This window comes from Anarrhichthys ocellatus, unplaced genomic scaffold, assembly GCF_004355925.1.
Source record: "Anarrhichthys ocellatus isolate YVR2014 unplaced genomic scaffold, GSC_Weel_1.0 scaffold15, whole genome shotgun sequence".
Classification (NCBI taxonomy): domain Eukaryota; kingdom Metazoa; phylum Chordata; class Actinopteri; order Perciformes; family Anarhichadidae; genus Anarrhichthys; species Anarrhichthys ocellatus.
This window is the reverse complement of record NW_022280045.1, coordinates 164421-187508: the sequence shown is the minus strand read 5'-3', so window position 1 is coordinate 187508 and position 23088 is coordinate 164421. Positions and strand designations below refer to the sequence as shown.

General features: G+C 42.2%; 1 protein-coding gene across 5 annotated transcripts in view; it reads left to right on the top strand.

The window, feature by feature from the left end:
• Positions 1-23054, top strand: part of ctnnd2b (catenin (cadherin-associated protein), delta 2b) — a 147933-nt gene extending 124879 nt beyond the window's left edge. For 2 of the 5 annotated variants that reach the window (XM_031854786.1, XM_031854782.1), the window contains 11 exons: positions 3111-3297; positions 7718-7835; positions 8523-8705; positions 11401-11574; positions 12246-12396; positions 15009-15258; positions 17524-17617; positions 17718-17844; positions 19810-19938; positions 20924-21000; positions 21505-23054. In XM_031854786.1, the coding sequence (XP_031710646.1) occupies positions 3111-3297; positions 7718-7835; positions 8523-8705; positions 11401-11574; positions 12246-12396; positions 15009-15258; positions 17524-17617; positions 17718-17844; positions 19810-19938; positions 20924-21000; positions 21505-21768 (1754 nt within the window). In that variant the 3' untranslated portion in view covers positions 21769-23054. The remainder of the gene's footprint in view (positions 1-3110; positions 3298-7717; positions 7836-8522; positions 8706-11400; positions 11575-12245; positions 12397-15008; positions 15259-17523; positions 17618-17717; positions 17845-19809; positions 19939-20923; positions 21001-21504) is intronic. The other 3 variants (XM_031854787.1, XM_031854785.1, XM_031854788.1) reach the window with 2 other exon arrangements.
• The last annotated feature ends 34 nt before the right edge of the window (positions 23055-23088 follow it).

The window sequence follows — 23088 nt, the reverse complement described above, 5'->3', positions numbered from 1 at the left end:
ACACACACACACACACACACACACACACACACACACACACACACACAAAAGAACAAACTCATGAAAACCCACAAAGACAGATAACAGGAGCTGTAATTACACATTCGCTGTTCAGTTGAGGGTAAACAACTCGGCATTTAAGAGAGGACGCCTTATTCCAAACACTCAGACACACAGATGGAGGGATAGGATGTTTTACCACTATTACAGCTATAATTACAACCATCAAGGAGAAGGGGGGGTTCAGATGTGAGGAAGGTCAACGGCAATCTTGATGTGTTGCAAAGATCCGCAAGGTTACCGCAGTTTAGTGTGTTTGACCGTTTATATATTATGTTTATATGATGTGCCTATCTCCGTGTCTGTGTGTGTGTGTGTGTGTGTGTGTCTGTGTGTGAGAGCGAGAGAGAGAGAGAGTCTCCAGAGAAGCAGAGCTTTTGCCTATTCAGTGTGTGTTTGTGGCGACTTGTAAAAAGAGCAAGCGGTAATTGGTAGGCAGGAGGACACACTCCATTTCCTCGGTTGGCTGGTCCCTGTATGTTGAATTCAGGTGAGGATTAAGAGCAGCGGAGAAGAAGTGCGCTGGAACATTTTTGTAAGTGATTTACTGGCGTCAGTACTTTTTTTTTTTTTTTGTTTTTTGGTTTACGCTCTCAATTAATAACAGCAGCACTGTGGTGCGATAAATTAAAGGTCATGTTTCGAAATATTAGCCAAACATTTTAAATGCATCACTCCTGTGTAATTAAAGATGCATGATAAGTGGGGGTTGTTTATGTATTAGTGTACTTGATGATAGCTGATTATAAATCCAAAATATAACTTATATTATCACCTAATGTTGCGTTAGATCGTCTTGAACAACATAAGTTCTTGTGAACATGTTTAACTAGTGTCTGCTATTGATGGCCTGTAGGCCTCATTGACCTGAGTATAAAAAAGAAGATTATTTTGACTATGACGAATACTCAGATGAAACATATTGTGCTATTCATCACAGACTAATCAATTCAATTCAATGTGGCTTTATTGGCATTAAAAGCTTCTAAAAAACAATCTTGCCAAAACATAAAAATGCAAAAGTACACAATAATATTAATATGAATATTGACACTTCGTTAAAGTCTCGGTTATTTCTGGGTCTTGATCCTATTCTGTGTTGTCTCCATCATGACTTCATAACTTCCTCCTCTAAAGCATCTTCCCTGTCAGTTTCCTGGCCTCACTCTTCCTCACCAGTGCCATGATCATATATGTGATTAAGAGCCTCTCCTCATATTATCAGATTATATTATCAGGCAGATTACCATTTACTTCCCTGAATACTGTGCAATTCACAAAGACACCACAGATCACATCCTAACAATGACAGACACTTGCAGCGCTTTGGTCTTTACTCTGGACCGAAAGGTTACAGAAGCGTTGGGCTTACTGGGCAAAACAGAACAAAAATCATAACTTCCTTAGAAAAATGTATACTGTATATTGTGACAAAATAACTCAACTCAGAAATCCATGAACAGGCTTTTCTGAAACACACACTCTTATCATCCTCATCCTAATGTGTATTTACAGTAAAACATGTATTCTACACCACACATCATCTGTTCATTGTCAATAGAAATATTTATGTTTTATTTGTTAAATGCGGGTTGATCTCTTCCAAAAGAAGGAAAAAAAACTATTTGGCATTTCAACTTTGTAACCAAAATGTATCCATCAAAAGGTGTAATATGAAGGGATGGTCGAGTTTTTGTTGCTTTATTAACACTCTGGTTTACGTACAAACATTTAGGCAAAACAATGTTTCTAGTTCGACAGTACTGGGACTGCGATGGAATCTTGAGGCCTCTGCTTCTAGTGATTTGAGAGAGAGTGAAGTAAAGGTGCATCCGGTAGCTCAGCAGCTGTTTGCACCCTCTCTGGCTGTGCACCGCGTCGTCTGGACACACGGCCCAGGCTCAGCAGCAGACACTTGACAGGCCAAAGTCAATCAGTTTCACTTTCAGTGGCTGCTGCTGGTGTTCCACGACTGAATTACCGCATTTAATGTCTGAGGCCTGCAAAGCAAAATTTCTATCGCCTTCAAGTGTGATAGAGCTGTGGGTCAACTGAAGAACAAATGGACACAGCAGCTGTTGTTTTGTAGGTGACTGTAACCAAACCTCAATCAGTTGATAACCCAATCCCACATTGCATACTATGCACTACATACTCAATATGTGTACCGTTCAACATACCTTTGTGTGAATAAACAGTGGTGTGTATCTTTTCCAACGCAGTGAATCGTAATTACCGCCTCGCTTCCTTAAAAAGACTCCTTGCAGGTTGGAACTGCGTAGCAATGGTGACCCGTGACAACCTCATGTGACCAAACGATGACTTGTGAGATCCATACAGTCTTATACTTGGATTTAAATAGAAGTGTTATTGATGTTACAGAGCTGTCAGCCCAATAGTGGTGCAGGAATGAGTCGAACATTAGCGTTTTACTTCTGCCGACTGAATTCACACTTGAAAAATCATAAAGTGGCGATCATTTGTGAAGATTATTTTGCTGAAGAAAACATGAAAGTATCATAAACGTTTGTTTGCCACAGAGCGATCATCCAATGAGGGAACCAGGTTGATGCTAATTTCCGGGTTGGCCTTCAACAATATGTGTTCCCTGCAGCAGTCTATTGTCTGTTATTTCGTCACCACCGCATTGCATTTTGGGATGTTTATGCCGGCGCAGCATTCTGTAATATTTCACTGCTAATAATAGTGCGTTTTGTATTGGTTTCATACCAAGGTTTCAAAAAATCTCATACTTTTTTAGTGTACTAAATAGCATTATGGATTTTTGGACGGAACCCAGGTGTTACTAAGAAAAATAAATCAGTCATAAATAATTGTATTACTTCTAACGGTTCCTTTCCCACTATAACATGTCAACATATCTTCCATGAAAAAGGCCCATTGTACTAGTTCTCCGAATACGTGTTTAATTTCAGTGGTTTTTTGGAGTTGTATGTCTCTCCTCCTGTTCGCCTCCTCTGTTTGTTTTTTTGTCCCTTTTCCTCCGGATCAGTTTTTTGACGTTCTGCCTCCCTTGCCGTCCTCCTCAGGTGTTTTGTGGAACCTATCGTCATGCGACGCCCTGAAGATGCCCATCATCCAGGATGCCCTCGCCGTGCTGACCAACGCTGTGATCATACCCCACTCTGGCTGGGATACGTCCCCGCATACACAGGAGGACCGCAAGCTGCACCTCCACTCCTCCCAGGTCCTCCGCAACGCCACAGGCTGCCTCCGGTCAGTGTCTGTCTGTTTGTTATCCGACATTAGGATGGAGACTTTTTATTTATACATCTTTTCTTTGTTATTGTACGGCCTACACCTTCACTGACTGACTATTTAGTGTCGCAAATATTCCTGCAGAGAAATTACATATTCTCTCACTTTGCAGCAAGATTTCACCGCTCACAGTCTGCTACTACCAACCACATTCAAACAGAGAAATAAGTCCCCCCTAGTCTGTTATTTTGAGATAGTAGTCTCTCATCTTTACACAGAGAGATGACAGACTTTAGCATTGACTCACCACTTGGCTTCAGAGCTGCTGTGGCTTTTCGTTTTTACACTTGAGACATAATGCTAGTCATACAGGGAAGTCTGGAAGTAGTAGGACTGTGACACATTCTTTTTTTATGTTGTTTTGGCTCCGTGCTCCAGCACGCCGGATATTAATAAAGATAAACAGTGACTGTAAAAATCCAAGTGCATCAGATGTTGTTGGCTGTGTTTTTCAGCATTTCTTCTTGGGCTCCTCTGGGGAATACCTGACATATTATTTTAAAACAATTCAAATTACGGGGGAAAAAAATCCTGTTACTTAAGACCGTAATTAATTCCTTTTTTTCTGGCCACTTAGGGGCAGTGCAACAAGCTGTAAGCATAACACTGACATGCTGGCAACTTATAAAGTCAACGCTGAATCAGGCGATTTGAAATTCTAGGAGAACACCAATGGGGAGAGGCATGCATGCATTTTATATTCTTCATCAGAGTCAGATCATATATCTGTTTATATCCTCATTGTAAGTTTTGTTAGAGTACAAATAGCATCAACTATATTATCTTAAATGTCACTACATATATGAGCTACATATAGTCATTGGCTACTTTAATGTACAGTGCATTATAATCACTTATTTATCTATACGTACGCATTAAGGCATCTTGTTTCTAATGAATATGCCTATTGATAGCTTATTTGTGCTTGTTGTGATAATAAATTGGCTCGGCTCATTCTTGCTAATTATGAATATAAAATACAGAAGAGTGAGAATTAGGAATAATGAAGGCATGTTTGATAAACTAACCTTACCGACTAATACATCCTCTGCCTTTTACACACCTTTATTAAACATAATGTGTGTGTGTGTGTGCTCACACATATGAATTGTAATGTTGAGACCGCAGTCCCTCTTAGCTCTGCGTTCTGTAAAAGTCAATGAAAATGCTCCGCGGCTCTGATAGCAACAGTAGAGGAACTAGCTGTTTCTAAATATTTTCTAGTATTTCATCTCCAGGAACCCATCTCACTTAAAGGTATACAGACACAACTTGTCATGCCTTCATTTCAGGCCTTCTGTGCTCTCCATCCTACGAATAGCATGTGTTTTGGGGTTTCTACTAGAATGTGTATACATGCTTTAATGTGGAAAAAACACATTATTTTCCTCATACTGTCTGTCTGTATAAACCTATATTCACCCTCTGTCTGAAACGCTACAACGCTGAAATTTTTTGCGTAGCCAAGACGGAGCTCATAAATATTTCTAACAGAGACGTGTGTCGGCTGTGTACCAGACATTCTTTTGATGTGCTACCGGTTCCCCTTCATTAAACACTTCAGCATCAAAAGAAAACAACAACACATCTTGCAGACAGAATAATGACAACTTCGCCATGAAACATTCACAAATGCAAATGCACATCAACTGTGTATATATATTGTTTTTTCTTGCATTATCTTATTATTTCTGCAGAGTGTATAATGTGAAACAGTAGAACAAATAAATGTGCTTTAATACATGTCGTTTCATGTAGAATAGAGTGGAATTGCTGCCATGACTACATTTGCATCTCTGTCTGCAAGGTTATCTTGCTTCCTGTGTGCGTGAGTGTGTGTGGGGTGGGGGGGGGGGGTGTTGCAGGAGACGGTTTTGTGTGGATCAGCTCCCTAAACTCAAGGAGCTAATTCATCTTTCTCACGCCTCGTTAGGGAATGTGGGGAGTCTGATTAAAGATTGAATATTTCATGGCGGGCTTGGTGTATCGTCGCCCACCTGCTCTGTCTCTCTCTCTCTCTCTCTCTCTCTCTCTCTCTCTCCCTCAATCTCCTCCTTGCATTTCTCATTTTCTCTTCCTCCCTCCCCCCCATGCTTCGTCTCCGTCTCGTTGTTATTACTCCATTTCTTCTCTCTCTCATACTATACCTCCTTGTATCCCTTTCTTATTCTGTCTCACCCCGTCTCTGCCTCGCCGTCCCTCACTTTCACACACACATTTTCTCCCCCTGCTTACTCACTGCTTGTGTGTGTGTGTGTGTGTGTGTGTGTGTGTGTGTGTGTGTGCTTATGCTGTTGTGCCAACTAACAGAAGCTGCTGAAACTTCTGCTGCTAGAAATCTGAATGTGAGTTATGTGCGTTGAATCTTTAGATGTGACACCTATTTATTTTTTTAGAAACTAATTTGGTTTGTCATTTATTGTACTTACGAGCTGATCGGAAAAAGCACAAAAACATACGACCCAGACGTGTAAACATCCCTCTCTCCAACACGCATCAGTATTCTTTACCCCTCCCAAGTGTCTGTCAGCAACTGCAACTTCAGCCAAGTCAACAGGTAGCATTTTTATGATCCATCCTCAGTACATGTAGCAAATGATCTGTGTGGGTAATGCAGTGATCACAGCGGCCTGTTAATATTTTCTTTGGGATTAGGCACCACTAATATCAACCGACATAATAAGTGCCTTAATTTTGCTTTATTTACTGATCTGGAGGCCTCCTTCATTGTTATAGTTTTGTGCTTACATGTTATATATTTCTAAATGTTACATCTGGAGACATGCAGGTTATGTCATTGCTTGAAACCTTTTTGACGTGGATGCAGGAATCTCCTTTCTCTTGCAGCTGTATCCGTTAGCTGCTGTGCTAAAGGAAAGAGTTTCATTATCTGGAGTGATGGTTGTTATGCCGGTTAGCTCTGACAAAGTGTAGGCTAACGAGGTAATCTCTATGAACAGATATCTGCATATGAATGCAGAATCTGTAGCCAACGGGTCAAGATTTTTGCATTGGAAGCATTCGGATTTCCGTTTATAGTCCCGTTGTAGCCCGAGTAGTGTTGACCAATTCAAGTTTGAAGGGCTTTTGTTGTATGCAGGTAAAGAGTCAGTGTGGACAGTAAAAGACCGCATTGCCCAAAATGCAATGCCATCAACCACAATTGAGCTTTTTACTAGCTTTAAAAAAAAAAAGATCTGCATACGAATTCAGAGAAACAATCCAGTTGTCAATGTCGTCTCTCAACTCTATTGTTGCCTCTCAAGTTGTTGATCAGACTGTGGACAATGACCGATATACAGTTACAGAACATAAAAAGCACCACATGAACCTCTGGACTTGGTCTACTTTACTTTAGCATTCAGCCAGACTCCTTTTTTTTAAATTGCCGTTCATGATAGCTGTTAGCCAATGGTTTTATGCTAATCGCGAATGCTAATCGCTGAGTTTGAACTCAAAAAACCTTTGTGAATTTGAGTTGCATACTCGGCTTTGATGGCTATGTTGAGTGCAAGGCTGAGATACCTGTATGCTAGTGATCAGCATTTTCACTAAAATGTCAAGATTTGGACATGAATCCACCATAACACTACTAAATATCCATATACACTGGTTTTCAGCTACAAACGTGGTTTGAGGATTTAGTTACAAGTGTCATTAACACATTAACAGCAAAGTTAAAAGTGTGATGAGCTGGTTATACTAGTTGGTCTTGAGAGCAACAAAATGACATTGTGTTTTTCTTGAAAATGGCTGGATTGTTTCTTTACACATTCATATGCAGTCATGTTTCTGCCTATGAAAATATGCAATAAAAGCATCAGTGAAGCCCACAGTAAAATACTAAATGGACTTTTGTATGACGTATTTATCGTCGCTGTTCTTTTATTTATGAAAGCTCACGGATGTACTCACTCAATTTAAGGCCAGTTGAGTATTCAGACATTAAGTTTACAACACGGCAGCTGTGTGACAACACAACCCCGTGCCTTTAAAACCACATATTAGTTTGAGACTAAAATGGTGATGATTGTTATTAAGGGAAAACAAATGCAGCTAATGGGAGTTTTGGAAGCTTGGTGCCATTTCTCACTGACACCGAGGGCACGGGCATCTCCTAGCCATCCTTAATAGTCTGACATTTAAAGGGCATTACACTCAGACTCTCTCTCTCCTCCGTGTCACACGGAGACGCATACATATCCGGTATGGCATATCCGTATGCTTCAACACACACGTGTGTGAAACTACCGGCGATTCGAGCTGTGTATGTGTTACTATGCAGACGTGCATAGGATATTCTGAAGCTGTGCTGCATGTTCAGTTCTCAGCTGGACTGTTCATTGATGAGGTGTGTGTGTGTGTGTATGTGTAACAGGAATGTGAGTTCTGCAGGCGAGGAGGCCCGGAGGAGGATGAGGGAGTGCGAGGGCCTTACAGACGCTCTGCTCTACGTCATCCAGACCGCTCTGGGGAGCAGTGAGATCGACAGCAAGGTACCTCTCTCGCACACAATGCAGCCAACTGCCATGCACACATCCTCTCACGGCCTCGAGCTCACACAAGACGTCTGAATAAAAATACACGCACACTGATTCAAATAATAAAGACATTGCTGAAAAGTTATGTTCATGTGTGTATCTGCATGTTTTTGTGTATATCACTGTCCAAAAACTCAAATATAAATGCTTGTTTTTGCTTTATAAAAAACGTGTTTCATGATGATAACTATGTATGGAATATTAATAACGTACATGCATATGCAGACTGTATGCAAAGGCTGTGCACATTAATTAAGTTGTTTGCCTGTGGTTTGTATGTTAAAGGTTTGCAGACCACAAACTACACACTGTAAAATAGGAATGTGCATCTGCTGATGAATACATATCACTAAGACTTCAGCCTTATGATTCATTGATCAGTAATTATCATGAGTATTTATCAAAAAATGGCCAACATTTTATAAAATGGATATATTAAAGCCAGTAATCAAACATAGAGTATAAATGCCCAAGCTGGCCGACCTTTTCATTTGTGAGCAATCATGTGTAGGCTTGCATATGTGCTACATGCATCAGATCTGTGTTTAAAGGGATAGTTTGGCTTCTTTTGAAGCGAGGCCTGCAGTAGACGGCCATCTGTTCCTCCTTCATATCTGTCTCTTTATTTCTCTCTCCCATCAGACCGTAGAGAACTGTGTGTGCATCTTGAGGAACTTGTCGTACCGTTTGGCCGCAGAGACATCTCACACCCAGCAGGGGGGGTCGGAGGAGCTGGACGGTCTGCTGTGTGACACCGGCGGGAAGGACGCAGAGAGTTCCGGATGCTGGGGCAAGAAGAAGAAGAAAAAGAAGGGACATGAACAGGTAGGGAAACTGAAAGTTAGACATATTTTTACAGTGCTTCCTTTTTTTGATTCGGTCAAATACTCTTTGCTGGTGCTTCATGTGAGATCAAACTGGTTGGCAGCCTCAGCTGAAGTCTCTTGCTTGGGCAGAGTTCATCACTGCAGAGGACTGCAGATCCGTGCAGTTAATAGTATGGTGGATAATAACAATGTGGTGGAGGACTCATCGTTGCCCTCTGATGAATATCTAGACAGACTAATGTTTGGTCTGTTGCCCTCTACTTGCTTGTACAAAAAAAGAGGCTAATGTTGCTACATCTAGCATCTGTCCTGTCTGTGTATTTAAAGGAACACCTCTCCCACAAAATGTATGTTGTATATTATATTGTATATTAGCGTATTGCCTTGAATTATTGAAAAAAAACATTTACACACCGAGTACATTATGCATGAGGAATATGCCCTTGTTTGTTTGATGCCGTGACCAGGGCGGTATTTCCTGTCAGATGTCCACACCAGGAAAATTAGAATGAAATAATAAGGCATAATAACAGTTTTACCAGACGGAAACCTCCGATTCTGAAAAGTGAAGCCACTGCAGAGGTGCCTTAAACTTGTCCATGTCCATCAGGGGGCGACTCCTCTGATTGTATAGAAGTCTATGAGAAAATGACTCTACTTCTCACTTGATTTGTTACCTCAGTAAACATTGTAAACATGAGTTTACGGTCTCAATCTCTAGTATATGTTAACATTTGTATTGCTTTGTTATCCGTCGTGTGTCAGAGCAGTGCCCCAATGGGAGGATTCAATACGTAATTTTGATGTACGTAATTTTGATGTGCGTCTTATTGATTGAATGTTTTGTTCTGTGCAATATCGCCAACACACGCTACAAGGTTTCCACACAGCAGGACCAGGAGATGATGGCTCTACCTACATATTGACTCTCTACTGTATACACTGACTACCTTTGCTCAGAATCAAAATAAATACAGAGCCGATTTTAATATTTCGCTCTGGATTTCCTGGGTGTGTCCATCTGCTGCCAACAGGAAAAGTTCCATCCTCCGGTTAGTCAAAAATACGAGTGCCGTTTTAGTCACCAAGCGGATGCCGTGGAGTAGGCTCGAACCTCTTGTCATGCTAATAAGCAATCAGCATCACATTCTGGTTAAGTGGAAGATGCCTTTTACAACTTCTAGTGAAGCTGTGGAATTGAAAACTCAACACTTCCGGTGGATCAGGGCGGGTGAATTGCTCATTAGCCCTGCATTCTTTTTTTAATAAAATTCTCTCCCCTCTTTCATTTCCAGAAAAGATAGATTAGGATATTTGAAAGATGTTAGTGATGAGCCAGGCCTTTAACTTCTTTTTGCCAAGCGAACCCTCGAAGAATTTGTTGTGCAGCCAGGCAGAACCAGGGAGACGAGGGATCTCAAAACTAACCCCCGGGATCAGATTGTGAAGGGAGAAATCATAACCTCTCCATAATGATAATAACCCCCCCCCCCACACACACACACACACACCCCTCCTCGTCCCTCTATCTGTCTGTCTCCACTCCAGTGCAGCTGTAAGCGATTACCATGAAGTAGCGATTGGGGAGCTTGTTGGAGAGGGCAAAACTCTATGAACGGTGGGGTAATTAGAGGAGAGAATGAGGAGAGAGAGGAGAGGAGGGAAGGATATGTCGGTAGGCAGGACATATAAAGGGAGAGTCTGTTGGCAGTGTTACAAAGCCTTATCAGATGTTGTGGGACATTACGTCATTGCAGATGGAAGGAGGATGATACTATTTTCTATACAAGACAAACATGTGGACTGAAATTATATAATGGCCCCAAGTAGGAAGCAACCAAGACAGTTGTAATAGTATATACAGTACACCTACAAATCAAATTCAGATAAAGCATAAAAGGACTCTTAGTCCAGTTTTCAGTAGCTCTCCATAGACCTTAGACCCTCTTTACAATAAATGTGTCCTGGACGATCGGATCACAAGTAGACAGCTCTAGATACAAGTTTAAGCGACCACCGAGACCCATTATTGTGATCTGATCACTTGCCGAGGTGGGACACATCGGACCAAGTGTCTTTTGAGATCTGCGTTCTGCCAGAACTGTCCACTTGTGATCGGATCACCCAAGACGTGTGTTGATGCCCGGTGTGAACGGGGCCACAGACTATTATGAACTGTACTTTTGTATGGTATAATAAGTTATTTTGTATTCATACATTCCAATGTATGCTTATGTGTGTGTTTTGATAATGGACCTACTCATCAACACACATCAGTCAAATGCCACTACTACTAATCTGTGTGAATTATATTGCAGTGTCCCTTAGAAATCTCCTGCATTCAAGATCAAAGCTTGAACTCTTGTTATTGAAGTACAGTGTGTGTGTGTGTGTGTGTGTGTGTGTGTGCATGTGTGTGTGTGTGTGTGTGTGTGTGTGTGTGTGCGTGTGTGTGTATTTCAAAATCAATGCAGAGGGAAATGTCAGATTTCAATTACAGAGCAGAAACAAAATGCACAAACAGATGAATGCCAGCGTATTTATACACAGTTAATGAATAGTAAATCCTCTCTCGCTCTCCTTCCTCTGTTCTTGCCCGAGGGGACCATGCTGGCACCCTACCACGATCCAACCTCGCTTCACACAGAATTCAAAACGCTTTTCTATTCTAAATGACGTCTCGTCTTCCGCAGTGGGACGGTGTCGGCCCATTTCCAGACTTGGCGGAGCCCCCGAAGGGCATCCAGATGTTATGGCACCCCACCATCGTCAAGCCCTATCTCACGCTGCTGTCGGAGTGCTCCAACCCAGACACCCTGGAGGGAGCAGCTGGGGCTCTGCAGAACCTAGCTGCTGGCAGCTGGAAGGTAAGGATTATGCCTATATCACTGTTATACCAAAGGGCATCTGCAGCAGTGCATTGAATTTTCAGTGGGCGTGTTGTGAAAGTGAGAATTCTCAGCACACGGCAAAACAACAACCCCAAGGGTACTCCATATTCTGATCATTTTGTGCTAGCTTATAGCCATCAGGAGGCGACTCCTCTGGTTTCAAAAAGAAGTCTGATTGTATAGAAGTCTATGAGAAGATGACTCTACTTCTCACTTGATTTGTTACCTGTAAACATGAGTTTATGGTCTCAATCGCTAGTTTTAAGTCTCCTTTAATACAGCATGATGTTCATTTAGCAAATGATGGTCTATTTAGACTAAAATAGACCATAAAGCAGGGTGATGATCTACCTTGTGATGGTCGCTACCACAGTGTCTGGGAGTTGCTCGTGTTTACGTCTTAGAACTTTAACCTTTCACAGTTTGTGCGACCGCCAAAATGCTGAACTCAAGGCTTCAAAACTGTACTCTACAAACCAATGGATGAAGTTGCAATAACTACCTCCATTTGTAATATACAGTCTATTTATGGGATAACACTTTAATGTAATGGCATCTGAAAGACAAAGATAAATGCCCAGAAATATAAAAAAAAAAAAAAATGCTCTCTCTGTCCACCTCCGAACCTTACCTTCCCCTCTGCCCAGTGGTCGGTGTATATCCGGGCCGCAGTGCGTAAGGAGAAGGGCCTCCCCATCCTGGTGGAGTTGCTGAGGATAGACAACGACCGGGTGGTTTGTGCAGTGGCCACCGCGCTGAGAAACATGGCTCTGGATATCAGGAACAAGGAGCTCATTGGTAAGTTGTTCCTTCATAGACAGCAACAAAGATACACACAAAGAGTGACTTCACGCAAAGGTTACACGCTCTCAGTCAGGACACAAGGTGACACATGAGCTAGTATTCCAATAAAGGGTTAATGCATACATTTCGAAGCAGAGTTTTACTTGAGTGTTGTTGATGCTAATGGAGTAATTTGCTTAATTCTGCCTAATTGGAGATAATATCACTGAAAACAAGTGCAGGTATCTTGACCCGCTTGCAGAATGCCTCACGTTTTTAAATAATGAATGTGGTACTTGTTTAAGTAGACGTGTTTAGCAGACGTTTAAAGGGAATGTTAACATAACACTTGTGTGGAGGGTTATCACTGTTATGAATGGCTGACTGGCAGTGGGCTTGTGGATTTGTCTATAATAAAAAAAGACATGCGTGTCTTTGTAGCATCTCTCTGTATTTATGCAGATATAAAGCAGAGTTTCCGTTGAGCGGATGTTGCTCTGGCTGATCATTCGATGCTTGATTTCCCTTTGGAGATCAAGTGATGTCTGTAATAAACTCTGCTTTTCTGCTGGTCCCCATAGCAACAACCACTTGCCTCCTTCACCTTGCTCTGTCTGATGCTCGAGGCACTGAGCTAAGCTGTCTGTCTGTGTGTACTGTCTAATGCAGCCGCTCATGTGTATCGTGTATGTAGGTTGTAATGTCAATCTCAGGTCCACGGGGCATGCATGTGTATTTTGAAAGGACATATACTGTCCCGCCCTCGCGTGTGTTGTGTTACATGAAGAAATTGCGTTAGAAAGACAACATATCGTGTAGTTGCATCCTCAGAGCTTTCAGCAGCAGATATCAACATTGTTTCCACATCACGGTCCACCGTGAGCCAGCTGTTGTTTTATCGATGCAATGCTAAAAACTTGATTTTTTAATAATGTGAATATTGCAAACACTGCAAGTGTATTGCAATAGTTAAATTAAGCTGTTTACATGGTTCAATCATGTTTGATTACTTACTGTAATAAGCCGGTTTATATGTGTGATTAGGATTTAGTTGTGTTTTTTTTTTTTTATCTCTAAAAGGGAAAAGTCGTTAACAACAACTCGTGCAGGGCTGGGAGGGGGGCTAAGACACGCCCGGTCACGTCTATCATCGGCTTATTTTCCAAAAACCAGTGTAGCATTACAGTCACAGCACAAGCCTTTTCTCTTGTCGGTGGACTTGAAAATAAGCAATCCGCACATTACAAACTCCGGTGAATCAGTTTTAATGTAAATTTCCTACACAGTGATTAGAGTGTGTGGATGAAGCATTAGGTTCTTCAAATATACTCATTTAGGGGCTAGCTAGTTAGATAGCTTCCTTGCTAATTCCACCATGCTTCAGTTAAAGAGCATACAGAGTAAATCAGGGACTGAGCCTGGTCTACGTTACTTTATTACGTTGCCAGACTTTACTGTTTTCAAATTACCGTTACCCTTTCAATTTGCTTATGCTTATCACTAGTGCGATTCGCTAATGCTAATTGCTAGCACGCTGACTACTGTTATGATAATGGCTGGTACGATGTAAAGGGTCTGTTATAGTGACAAAAACAGTATGAACTCTTTGTGAATTTGAGTTTAAATGCAAGGCTGGGTGCAAGGTAGCAATGTGTATTCTAGTGTTTAGCATTAGCGCTCGCTATATATATGCTAGCATACTGTGACCAGATCATATTAAGACTCATCATAAGATCATAAAAATGCTGAAATAATTGTCCTCCATCCTGATGAACACACCTATGCGATGTGCATAAGCGAGTGTGTGCATGCTTAAACTTCACGTACACTTAAGGGTCCCGTTTTGGTCTCCCTATGCTAGCAATTAGCATTCGATTCACAGGGTAATTGAAAAGGTAACGGCTTGATTGATTGATTTTTGTTTTGGATGTAAAAAAAAAAAACAGACCTAAAAACATCCTAAAGTTAGCACATGAAAGCATAATGTAACTCTTATTTGCAATGTGTACCTTGGTTTGAAGACAATACATCATTATACACACACACTCTTCAAATAGATCACATCGATAACATCAATCTAGAATCTGGAGTATAAATGCTTCATGCACCAGCAGTAGAACCCATGTGTGCATGTGAACAGTCAGTGGGTCATGAGGTGCCTCCACCACCATCACCCCACCAGGGTGATGACCCAATCGGAATGAGGGGCAGAGTGCAGGGTGGACAAGATTGCCTGACAGCAGTACTGAGCTGCCATGGGAAATGTAGTCAGTTGGTGTTGCACGCGGCCAATTCATCATGATTGTCTGACAGTCACACAGCCAGGCCCTATTTACGCAGCTGAGAGCTTTAATGGGGTTCTCAGGTGACAAAAGGGAAAGAGAAGAGAGTCAACAAAGGATGAGGGGGAGCAGGGAGAGATATATTGAGTCATCATTGGCATTAATATGAAATTGTATTGCCATAAAACACAATACACACGATATTGATCAAAATCATTATTACAGAACCTCAAATTGCCTTTTCTTCATTCCCATTTCCGCCTTGTCTCCTCCGTTCCACCTTCAAACCCTTTAACCAACATGATTCCACCTCAACCCCACCCACTCCATCACTCTTTCCCACAGGTAAATACGCAATGAGGGACCTTGTTCACCGTTTGCCCGGCGGCGGCAACAACAACAACACCAGCGGCGGGGGAGGAGGAAGCACCAACAGCAGCGTCCTGGTGGGGAAGACCATGTCGGACGACACCGTCACGGCGATCTGCTGCGCACTGCACGAGGTCATCACCAAGAACATGGAGAACACCAAGGCCCTGAGGGACGCCGGCGGCATCGAGAAGCTCATCGGCATCGCCCGCAGCAAAGGGGACAAGTAAGTCGAGTGGGAAGATGATGTCAGGTGGAAGAGGAGAGAGTATAAAGGGATGGGATGATAGAAGTTATAGTTTGATGGAAGCTGCAACAGCATTAGAAAATGTTTTATGCTGATATTAGAAACTGTTTTTCAACAGTCAATATAGCAAATGACACCAAAGACTACAATACCCATGAGAAGAAGAGAACCACAGGTGCATCTATTGCCAGGCAGTCCCGATCAAAAACAAAACTACCTCGCAGTTGACGTATTCATTCAGAATTGATCCTGAATCGGAAACTGATTTTATTGAAATTGCAACCACCATAATTTTAAGCTCCGTGATTGGATGTTTTCTAAGTATAATTCTGTGTCATGATGAAAACATCATACATCAGCATACAAGTCACAGAGAGTAGAGACACAGACTCCTGAACCAGAGTCACCACATCTCAGAACGTCCAGATAGACTGGAGGTAATATGTATTTAATTGTCTCCATGTTTTCAAATGTTGATCGCGCACATATTTATGCTAATCAGGCAGCTTGAGAAAGAGATGTTTAGGCATGAAGATAAAAAATAATCAGTCCAGGAGAATAAGAAAAGGGTTGGAACATAATTGTGGTGGAGATTGGAAGAGCGAGATCATGCAGCCCAGTGACAAAGGTGAGGCAGGAGGAGGCTGAATGTAGTTTTTGCCTGATGATTCATAGCTATAAAACTTGCCATGAGTCAACAGTTCAAACTGTCAGCCGGAAATGAGGTCCAAAATGAAAGTTCGGCACAGTCTGTTTACCCGCACACCTACGTACGTGTCTATATTTTTGTCATTTGGCCTTTATTTGACTGTTGACAGTAGAGACAGAAAGGAAACCTCGGGCGGGAGCAAGAGGGAGGACATGCAACAAAGGTCCCCAAGCCAAGTCAAACTGGGGACATTGTGTTTAATTGTCACGTGTCTTCGATCACTACACCACAAGGAGGCCCTCAACTATGTGAGATTCATCAATGAGCTCTCAGCATGCTGCCAATCACAATTACCTCAGTAAATACATGTCTATATGTTGGAAATATCTATTCTATCCAATATCCATCTAACTTTCAAGAGATAAGATAATGGTACTAAACTCTCATCTTTGGATATTTTTTAGTGAGGAAATGCTGTATCTACCAACGAAAGGTGTTCTTTCAGCTGTCTATTTTACCAATTTATTTAATACAAAAGACTAATATAATGCTATTTTGATTTTGATTATTTACGGTCTATATCATATAGGAAATAAACGTTTCTCTGTTTTTCTAGTTGTAATTTAAAGGTACAAAATTGCATTGAATCCACTAGAGTGAAAAGCTGAGATTTACTTCGCTAGTTAGCTTTAGCAGCAGTTTAGCTATAGGGTGTTTTCTCCGTCATGGTTGGATTCATCTACTGCTTCATTCAATAATTAACTGATGGACAAGGATACTTTTATTTAACAGACAGCTTCAACAGCTATCAATACGTACAGCTATTCCTAGCTATCTCAGAGCTAGCTTTCACTCAACACAGTTGGCTGTTAGCTCTGTTTTGTAGTTACTGCTTCAACTGTTAAACGTTGCTTTCACAGAAATTCTAAATTTCTATGGCAAACTGTTAATATAATCAAACAGATGTCAAAAAGTCAATCAGGTTTTCTCCAATGCTCTGTGATTAATCATAGGCTGAAATTAATTTCTGTTATTACTCAAAGAACAACTCTTTCGAGTTGCCTTTAGAGATACTGAAGGTTTGAATCCAAAGATAAACACGTCATTTCTTTTTTTTCTACTCTTGTTCTTCAAAGAATGTTTTTAAGATCCCTGCTTCACTGCAAGGGCGTGACAATCATCATAGAATCCCAAACAATAACGTTTACCAAAATGACTCGTAGAAATAATGTCTAATTTGCATGGCAACGATAAGGCCATATGAGCCAATTAAACCCACAGCCATTATTCAGCTGAGTCAAACCCCCGGTGGACGCAGAATGAAATATTGGCCAATCAATCAATCAAGCAATTATTACACAATTTTGCCTCAGTAAAATTGGAGTGCTATATTTGAGAAAATAAAAGGAGGCATTTTCATTTTGCATCTTTGGCCGTCTTTCTTCTTTTGAGACGGCAGTGAGGCGATGCTTTGCAGGTGTAGTGTCTCTCCTTTATGTCTCTCTCTTCATTCTTCTGCATTGTGATGTCATTATAGCTCCCATTAGCACAAAACGGGACAGTCGAGCTTTATACTTTCTGTTTCCTCTCTGCTGAATTCCCAGGCATAGTCCCAAAGTCGTGAAAGCAGCATCTCAAGTCCTAAACAGCATGTGGCAATACAGAGACCTCCGCAGCCTCTACAAAAAGGTAAAGTCTGAATGTGCAAGGCGTGTATGTGCATTATTTCTTACACCGTTTCGTCTCTCCTCCTCCTTTTCTCATCCGTTCCTTCTCTTGTCTTCTCCAGGACGGCTACTCCCAGTACCATTTCGTTGGCTCTTCCTCCACGATAGAGAGAGACAGACAGCGACCTTATTCTTCCTCTCGCACTCCGTCCATCTCTCCTGTACGGACCTCACCCAACAATCGATCAGGTGAGTCCACCCACACCCAACTCTCCTGTCCTCCCTTTTGTCCTTTATCAATCTTTCCACCAGTGCAGTCCGGTCAAAAAACCTTCACACTGCGACAGCCACCGGCAAATTACTCTACCGTCAAGTAAAATCCTTGCAAGGGCCTCCCTTGCGTTGCCCCAGATTAGGGTTTGACTAATATGGGCTTTCCAGGTTTCAGTATATTTGCACTCATGACAACATCTTCTGATTTTCACTAACTTTGAATAAATTGATAAATGTATCAGTGTTTTCCCACAGATTCAAGACGCCCTGTGCCAGATGCAGCAAAGCAGCTCCAGAACATAACCGAGCCTCCTTCATGTTTCACAGTAGGTACAGTGTTCTTCTTTTGTATGCTTCATTTTCGCATCTGTGAACATAGAGCTGATGTGACTTGCCAAAAAGCTCCAGTTTTGTCTCATCTGTCCAAAGGACATTCTCCCAGAAGCTTTGTGGCTTGTCAATATGCATTTTGGCAAATTCCAGTTTCAAAACTGGAGCTTTTTGGCAAGTCACATCAGCTCTATGTTCACAGATGCGAAAATGAAGCATACAAAGAACACTGTACCTACTGTGAAACATGGAGGAGGCTCGGTTGTGTTCTGGGGCTGCTTTGCTGCATCTGGCACAGGGTGTCTTGAATCAGTGCAGGGTACAATGAAATCTCAAGACTATCAAGGCATTCCGGAGCGAAATGTGCTGCCAGTGTCAGTGTAAACCTTTTTAATGCTGCATTACCAGTAATTCATATTCCAGTATATAATGTATATAGTATAGCAACTGAATTGGCACTGTTTGCAGATACTGAATCCAGCTGTTTCAGTCAGTATCAACTCAATATCTTATCTCAAATAACAATAGAGGAACTTATGTGTTGTGTCTATAGAGCATACAGTGTCAGTTCTGCAATAAATATTTTACCAGACAAGTTGCATTGTTTATGTCATATCTCATGATACTTTTAATTTAGTTGCTCAGTTTCCTATCGTGCAAGCAGATGGTCCATCCAGTCATTTGTGCGATTTCCCTTCTGTGGCAATCCTTCACATATAAAAGAAACCTTTTGATAGTTGCCCATAAAGAGGTGCCGATATCACGATAGATATTATTACCAGAGCATTGATGAGTGTGTGGATCAATGCTAAAAGTGTTAAACAGAAGAGAGACAAAGCAACAAATGCAGCCACACAAAGAGGCTGGCAGGCTGCACGTCGCCAGCAGCCTCCGCGTGGAGGGCTGCTGATAAGGATTTGAATATTAGAGGAAACGCTGCTGAACCATATGGCACTAAATCAATAGCTAGGTTTCCTCCAACATGGCTAACCAGATCTAACTCATTATCACTGCCACTGATCCCACCGCCTCCCCTGTCAGTCCAGCATTTATTATTACAATTAAGATACTTTTCGGGTACAGAGAGACAGACAGAGATTAAAAGGCCAGTAGGAGTGTGAGATAGAAATCTGTCCCTGTAGAAATATGTGTGGAGAGAGGGTGGCCTGCAGCCAGACAGAAGGAAAGAAAGAAAGAGAAGACAGAGGCAAGAGTAAAGCAGATGCAGGGGGGAGGGATGACTCAATATTTACCTCTTTGAAATCACACCCTGGTCACAAAGCCAGATTTGTGAAGAATACCCACAAACAGCACACGGTGCATCCGTTTCCGACTCATTTCAGAGGGCCGGTTACAGGAAATAATCAGAATCAACACTCAAAGGGCTGTGCCTCGGTTGAGGTAAATACAAAACCTGAAATGCTTGGAAATGTGCGAATTACTCTGACCTTTCTGCCACGAAGGGACCCGCCGTGTGTGATGTGAGCAGTTGTCCCTCCTGTTGTAGCCTCCGCCCTTCTGCATCCAAAAGAGTATTGATAATGTGTTTGTGATGGAGTGAAGGTCTCAGATGTCCCCCCATTTGTTTGTTTTGTGTGTGTTTGTGTGCAGCGAGCGCCCCTGCTTCCCCCAGGGAAATGATGGCACTGAAGGAGAGGAAGGCAGACTACGAGTCGACTGGCAATGCCAGTTACCATGGCAGCAAGGGTGAACACACGTCCCGGAAAGACGCCATGATGGGTAGGAGTACCACACACTGCACGTCTGACACGTTCTCCCGGAACGCTGATGTGCTTTTCAGCTGAGTGTGTCGCTTTGGAATAAATATGAACCACATGTGGATTTAGGTTTTTTTACAGTATTCAAGAAACAGTTCAACATTTTTGAGAAAAGCGTCTCATTGTTTTTCACGCAGAGAGTTAGATGAGTACATCAGTGCCATTCTCGTACAGTATCAGTACAACAATATGAAGCTGGTGCTAGGAGATAGTTAGCTTAGCTTAGCAAATAGACTGGAAACAGGGGGAAACAGCTAGCCTACTAGCACCTCTAAAATTCACCAATTAATTATTTATATCTTATTTATGTAATACATGGAGAAATCAAAGTGTTAAAATTACAAATTTAAATTGAAAACATAAAGTACATATATATATATATATGTATATATATATTGTGTTATTTGTTTGTTTTTTGCAAATGAATCAGGGTCGCTCGTAGGTGGATTTCATGACATTGGAACAGAGGCGGGACTTTCTGTTTGCCCCTGTTTCCCGTCTTTGTGCTAAGCTAAGCTAATCACCTTACGGCAGTAGGCATACAGAGATGAGAATGGTATCAATCGTCTCCTCTGACTGTAAGCAAGGAAGCAAGGAAGCATGCTTCCCAAAATGTCGAACTATATCCTTCAAGATAACTTTTGTCAGTGATATGAACATACATCAAGTATTGTGAGTGTTTGTAAGCTAAACAGAGTCTACGATAAGGCTTCTGTGTTTTATTATGTCATCATTCCACACCGACAGCAGGGAAACACTGAGCTCCAAGCTCTCCTTAATTATCCTCACTCACTGTCATTTTGATTCTTATTCTTAATGAAAAACGCGTCAAGTCCAGCTGATAACGCTGACAGCCGACCCACACTCCTCTGCCTCCTCTGACGGTAAAACCTGAATAGATGGTTTCAGAGCAGGCAGTCACGTCCTCGTCTTCTCTGTCTCTGCAGGTCAACTCTCCAGTGGGTCTTCCACGCTGCACAGAGGAGCATATGTGTCGCCCACTGATGACCTGAAGTATAACCAGGTACAACAATTCACTTCTCCGTGTTTACAAAAATGTGACCACTGTGATAGCCAGATAGCTTTGTGTCTGCAGGAAAGGTATAGTACCCCCTCGTTATATGCATAGCGTCTTTTCAAAATAATAAAAAAACATAGTTTTTAGGTTTAGTTGGTTAGGTTTAGGCAACAAAACTACTTGGATGAGTTAAGGAAAACATTGCCGTTTCAACGTAAATGAGTCATCGTTGACTTTTGGTTTCACGTGGGACATGAGCAGCCGACTGTGAAAGTCTGCGTTTGTTTGACCCATCCATCCATCTCGACCTCCTCCTTAAGCGGACTTTCTCGCTCTTTATACTGCGTCAGTTACTCTAAGTGACTAATACTGATGTAAATGGGATACATTGAAGTTCGTTGAATGTAGCCACTTCTTATTCGAGTAGTCCTTTTTTATGCTGTTTTCATGCTGAATAATATTATAATCCTGCTTTTCTTTCAATAATGATCTTTGCCTTTCTTGTCACAGATCTCCTCCCAAGGCCTGCCTTCAGAGCCCTACCCTCCTTTCCAAAACCCTCCCCCGCCCGACAGCATCAACTACGAGGACCAAGCCTTCTACGAGAACCAGGTTATCGCGGGAGGGCGCCCCCCGCAGGGTGACCTCAGCATGCACCTGCAGGGCCTCAAGTCCACCGGCAACTACGTAGACTTCTACTCCGCCTCGCGGCCCTACAGCGAGCTCAACTACGAGACCAGCCACTATCCAGCCTCACCAGACTCTTGGGTCTAAGGGGAGACGAGGGTGGAGGATCAGGAGGAGGAGGATGGATGGATGGATGGATGGATGGTGAAGTGGGTAGTTTAAGAAGAGGAGTAGAGAAGATGAGAGGACAGTTCCTCTACCTCCCTAGATAGCAGGACGACGGATGGGGAGGATGGAGTGCAGGAGGAAATCTTTAGACATTACACTCCTCTCAGAGACATCTCAGTGAAGAGGGAGAGGGGACAAAGGAGGAACAGAAGCGAACAGAACAGGCCATGCATGTGCATGCACACCACCACCAAAACTGAATTTTCTTCCTGTGTTTAGTATGTGATCAACTACTGCTAGAAAGTTCAGCAGAAGAGAAAGACCTCCTGCACTCCAAGGCCTCCGGATACAGAACGTAAGACAGACGGACACGACGAAAGAGGACATAGAGGGGAAAGATGGAAGAATGTATTGAGGTGAAGAAGGACAATGAAAAGAGAAAAATAAGTCAGTGGACTCGAGAGTGGAAAATGTTTTTTTGGATTGCGAAATGAAACGTGTGAGAGTACCTGGGAGAAAAACCTGTAAATATGTGGTATAGCAACATTGCTTTTAGTAATGTGAAGCACAAGAAGCAGAGCTGTAGGACATGTAGGACGTCTGTCACACAAATCTTTGTTTCTCTCTATGGCTCCAGCGTGATGTGTCCTCCTCTGGGCGAAGAACGCCTCTGGACTGGTCATTTGTAACAGTTTTTTTTTCTTTCTTTCTTTCTTTTGTTGTGTTTCTACTTTTTTAATTCTCGATTCTGGTTGTATAGTATTTGATGTACACTGTACATTTACCGAGATGCATTGTGTACTGTACATTGCACTATTTTCTGTGTCATGTCAGGCCTTTTTCGCCATTGGGTCAACTTTACTTCCTCACTAACTATCCCCCACCTTAAACACACACACAGAAAGACACACACAATCCCTGCACTCTTTCAAAACATATATTACAGCTACGGACTGATGTCAAGGCGTTGCTATTGTTGAAATATCGGATATGAATTGGGTATTTGAAGCATCAATTCTGGTAGGTCACGGTGCTCCTTTAACTGCCCTACAGAATGGCCATCTCAAACAGTTGAGCTGCCTTTTTTCCCCGTGACAAAACTCTCGTCTTTTTTAAGCTAGTTTATGGTTTTTTTTGGCGGTCCACATTAACACCTCGAATCCCCTTTTTGTTCCCATAAGCTCCTCCTTTGAGTGAACTGTGCTCATTGTGTATATTATCGTGCCAAACAAGGGTTACTTCCCCTCAGCTGAAGAAGACATGGGGGGGGGGGGGGGGGGGGGGGGGGGGGGGGGGGGG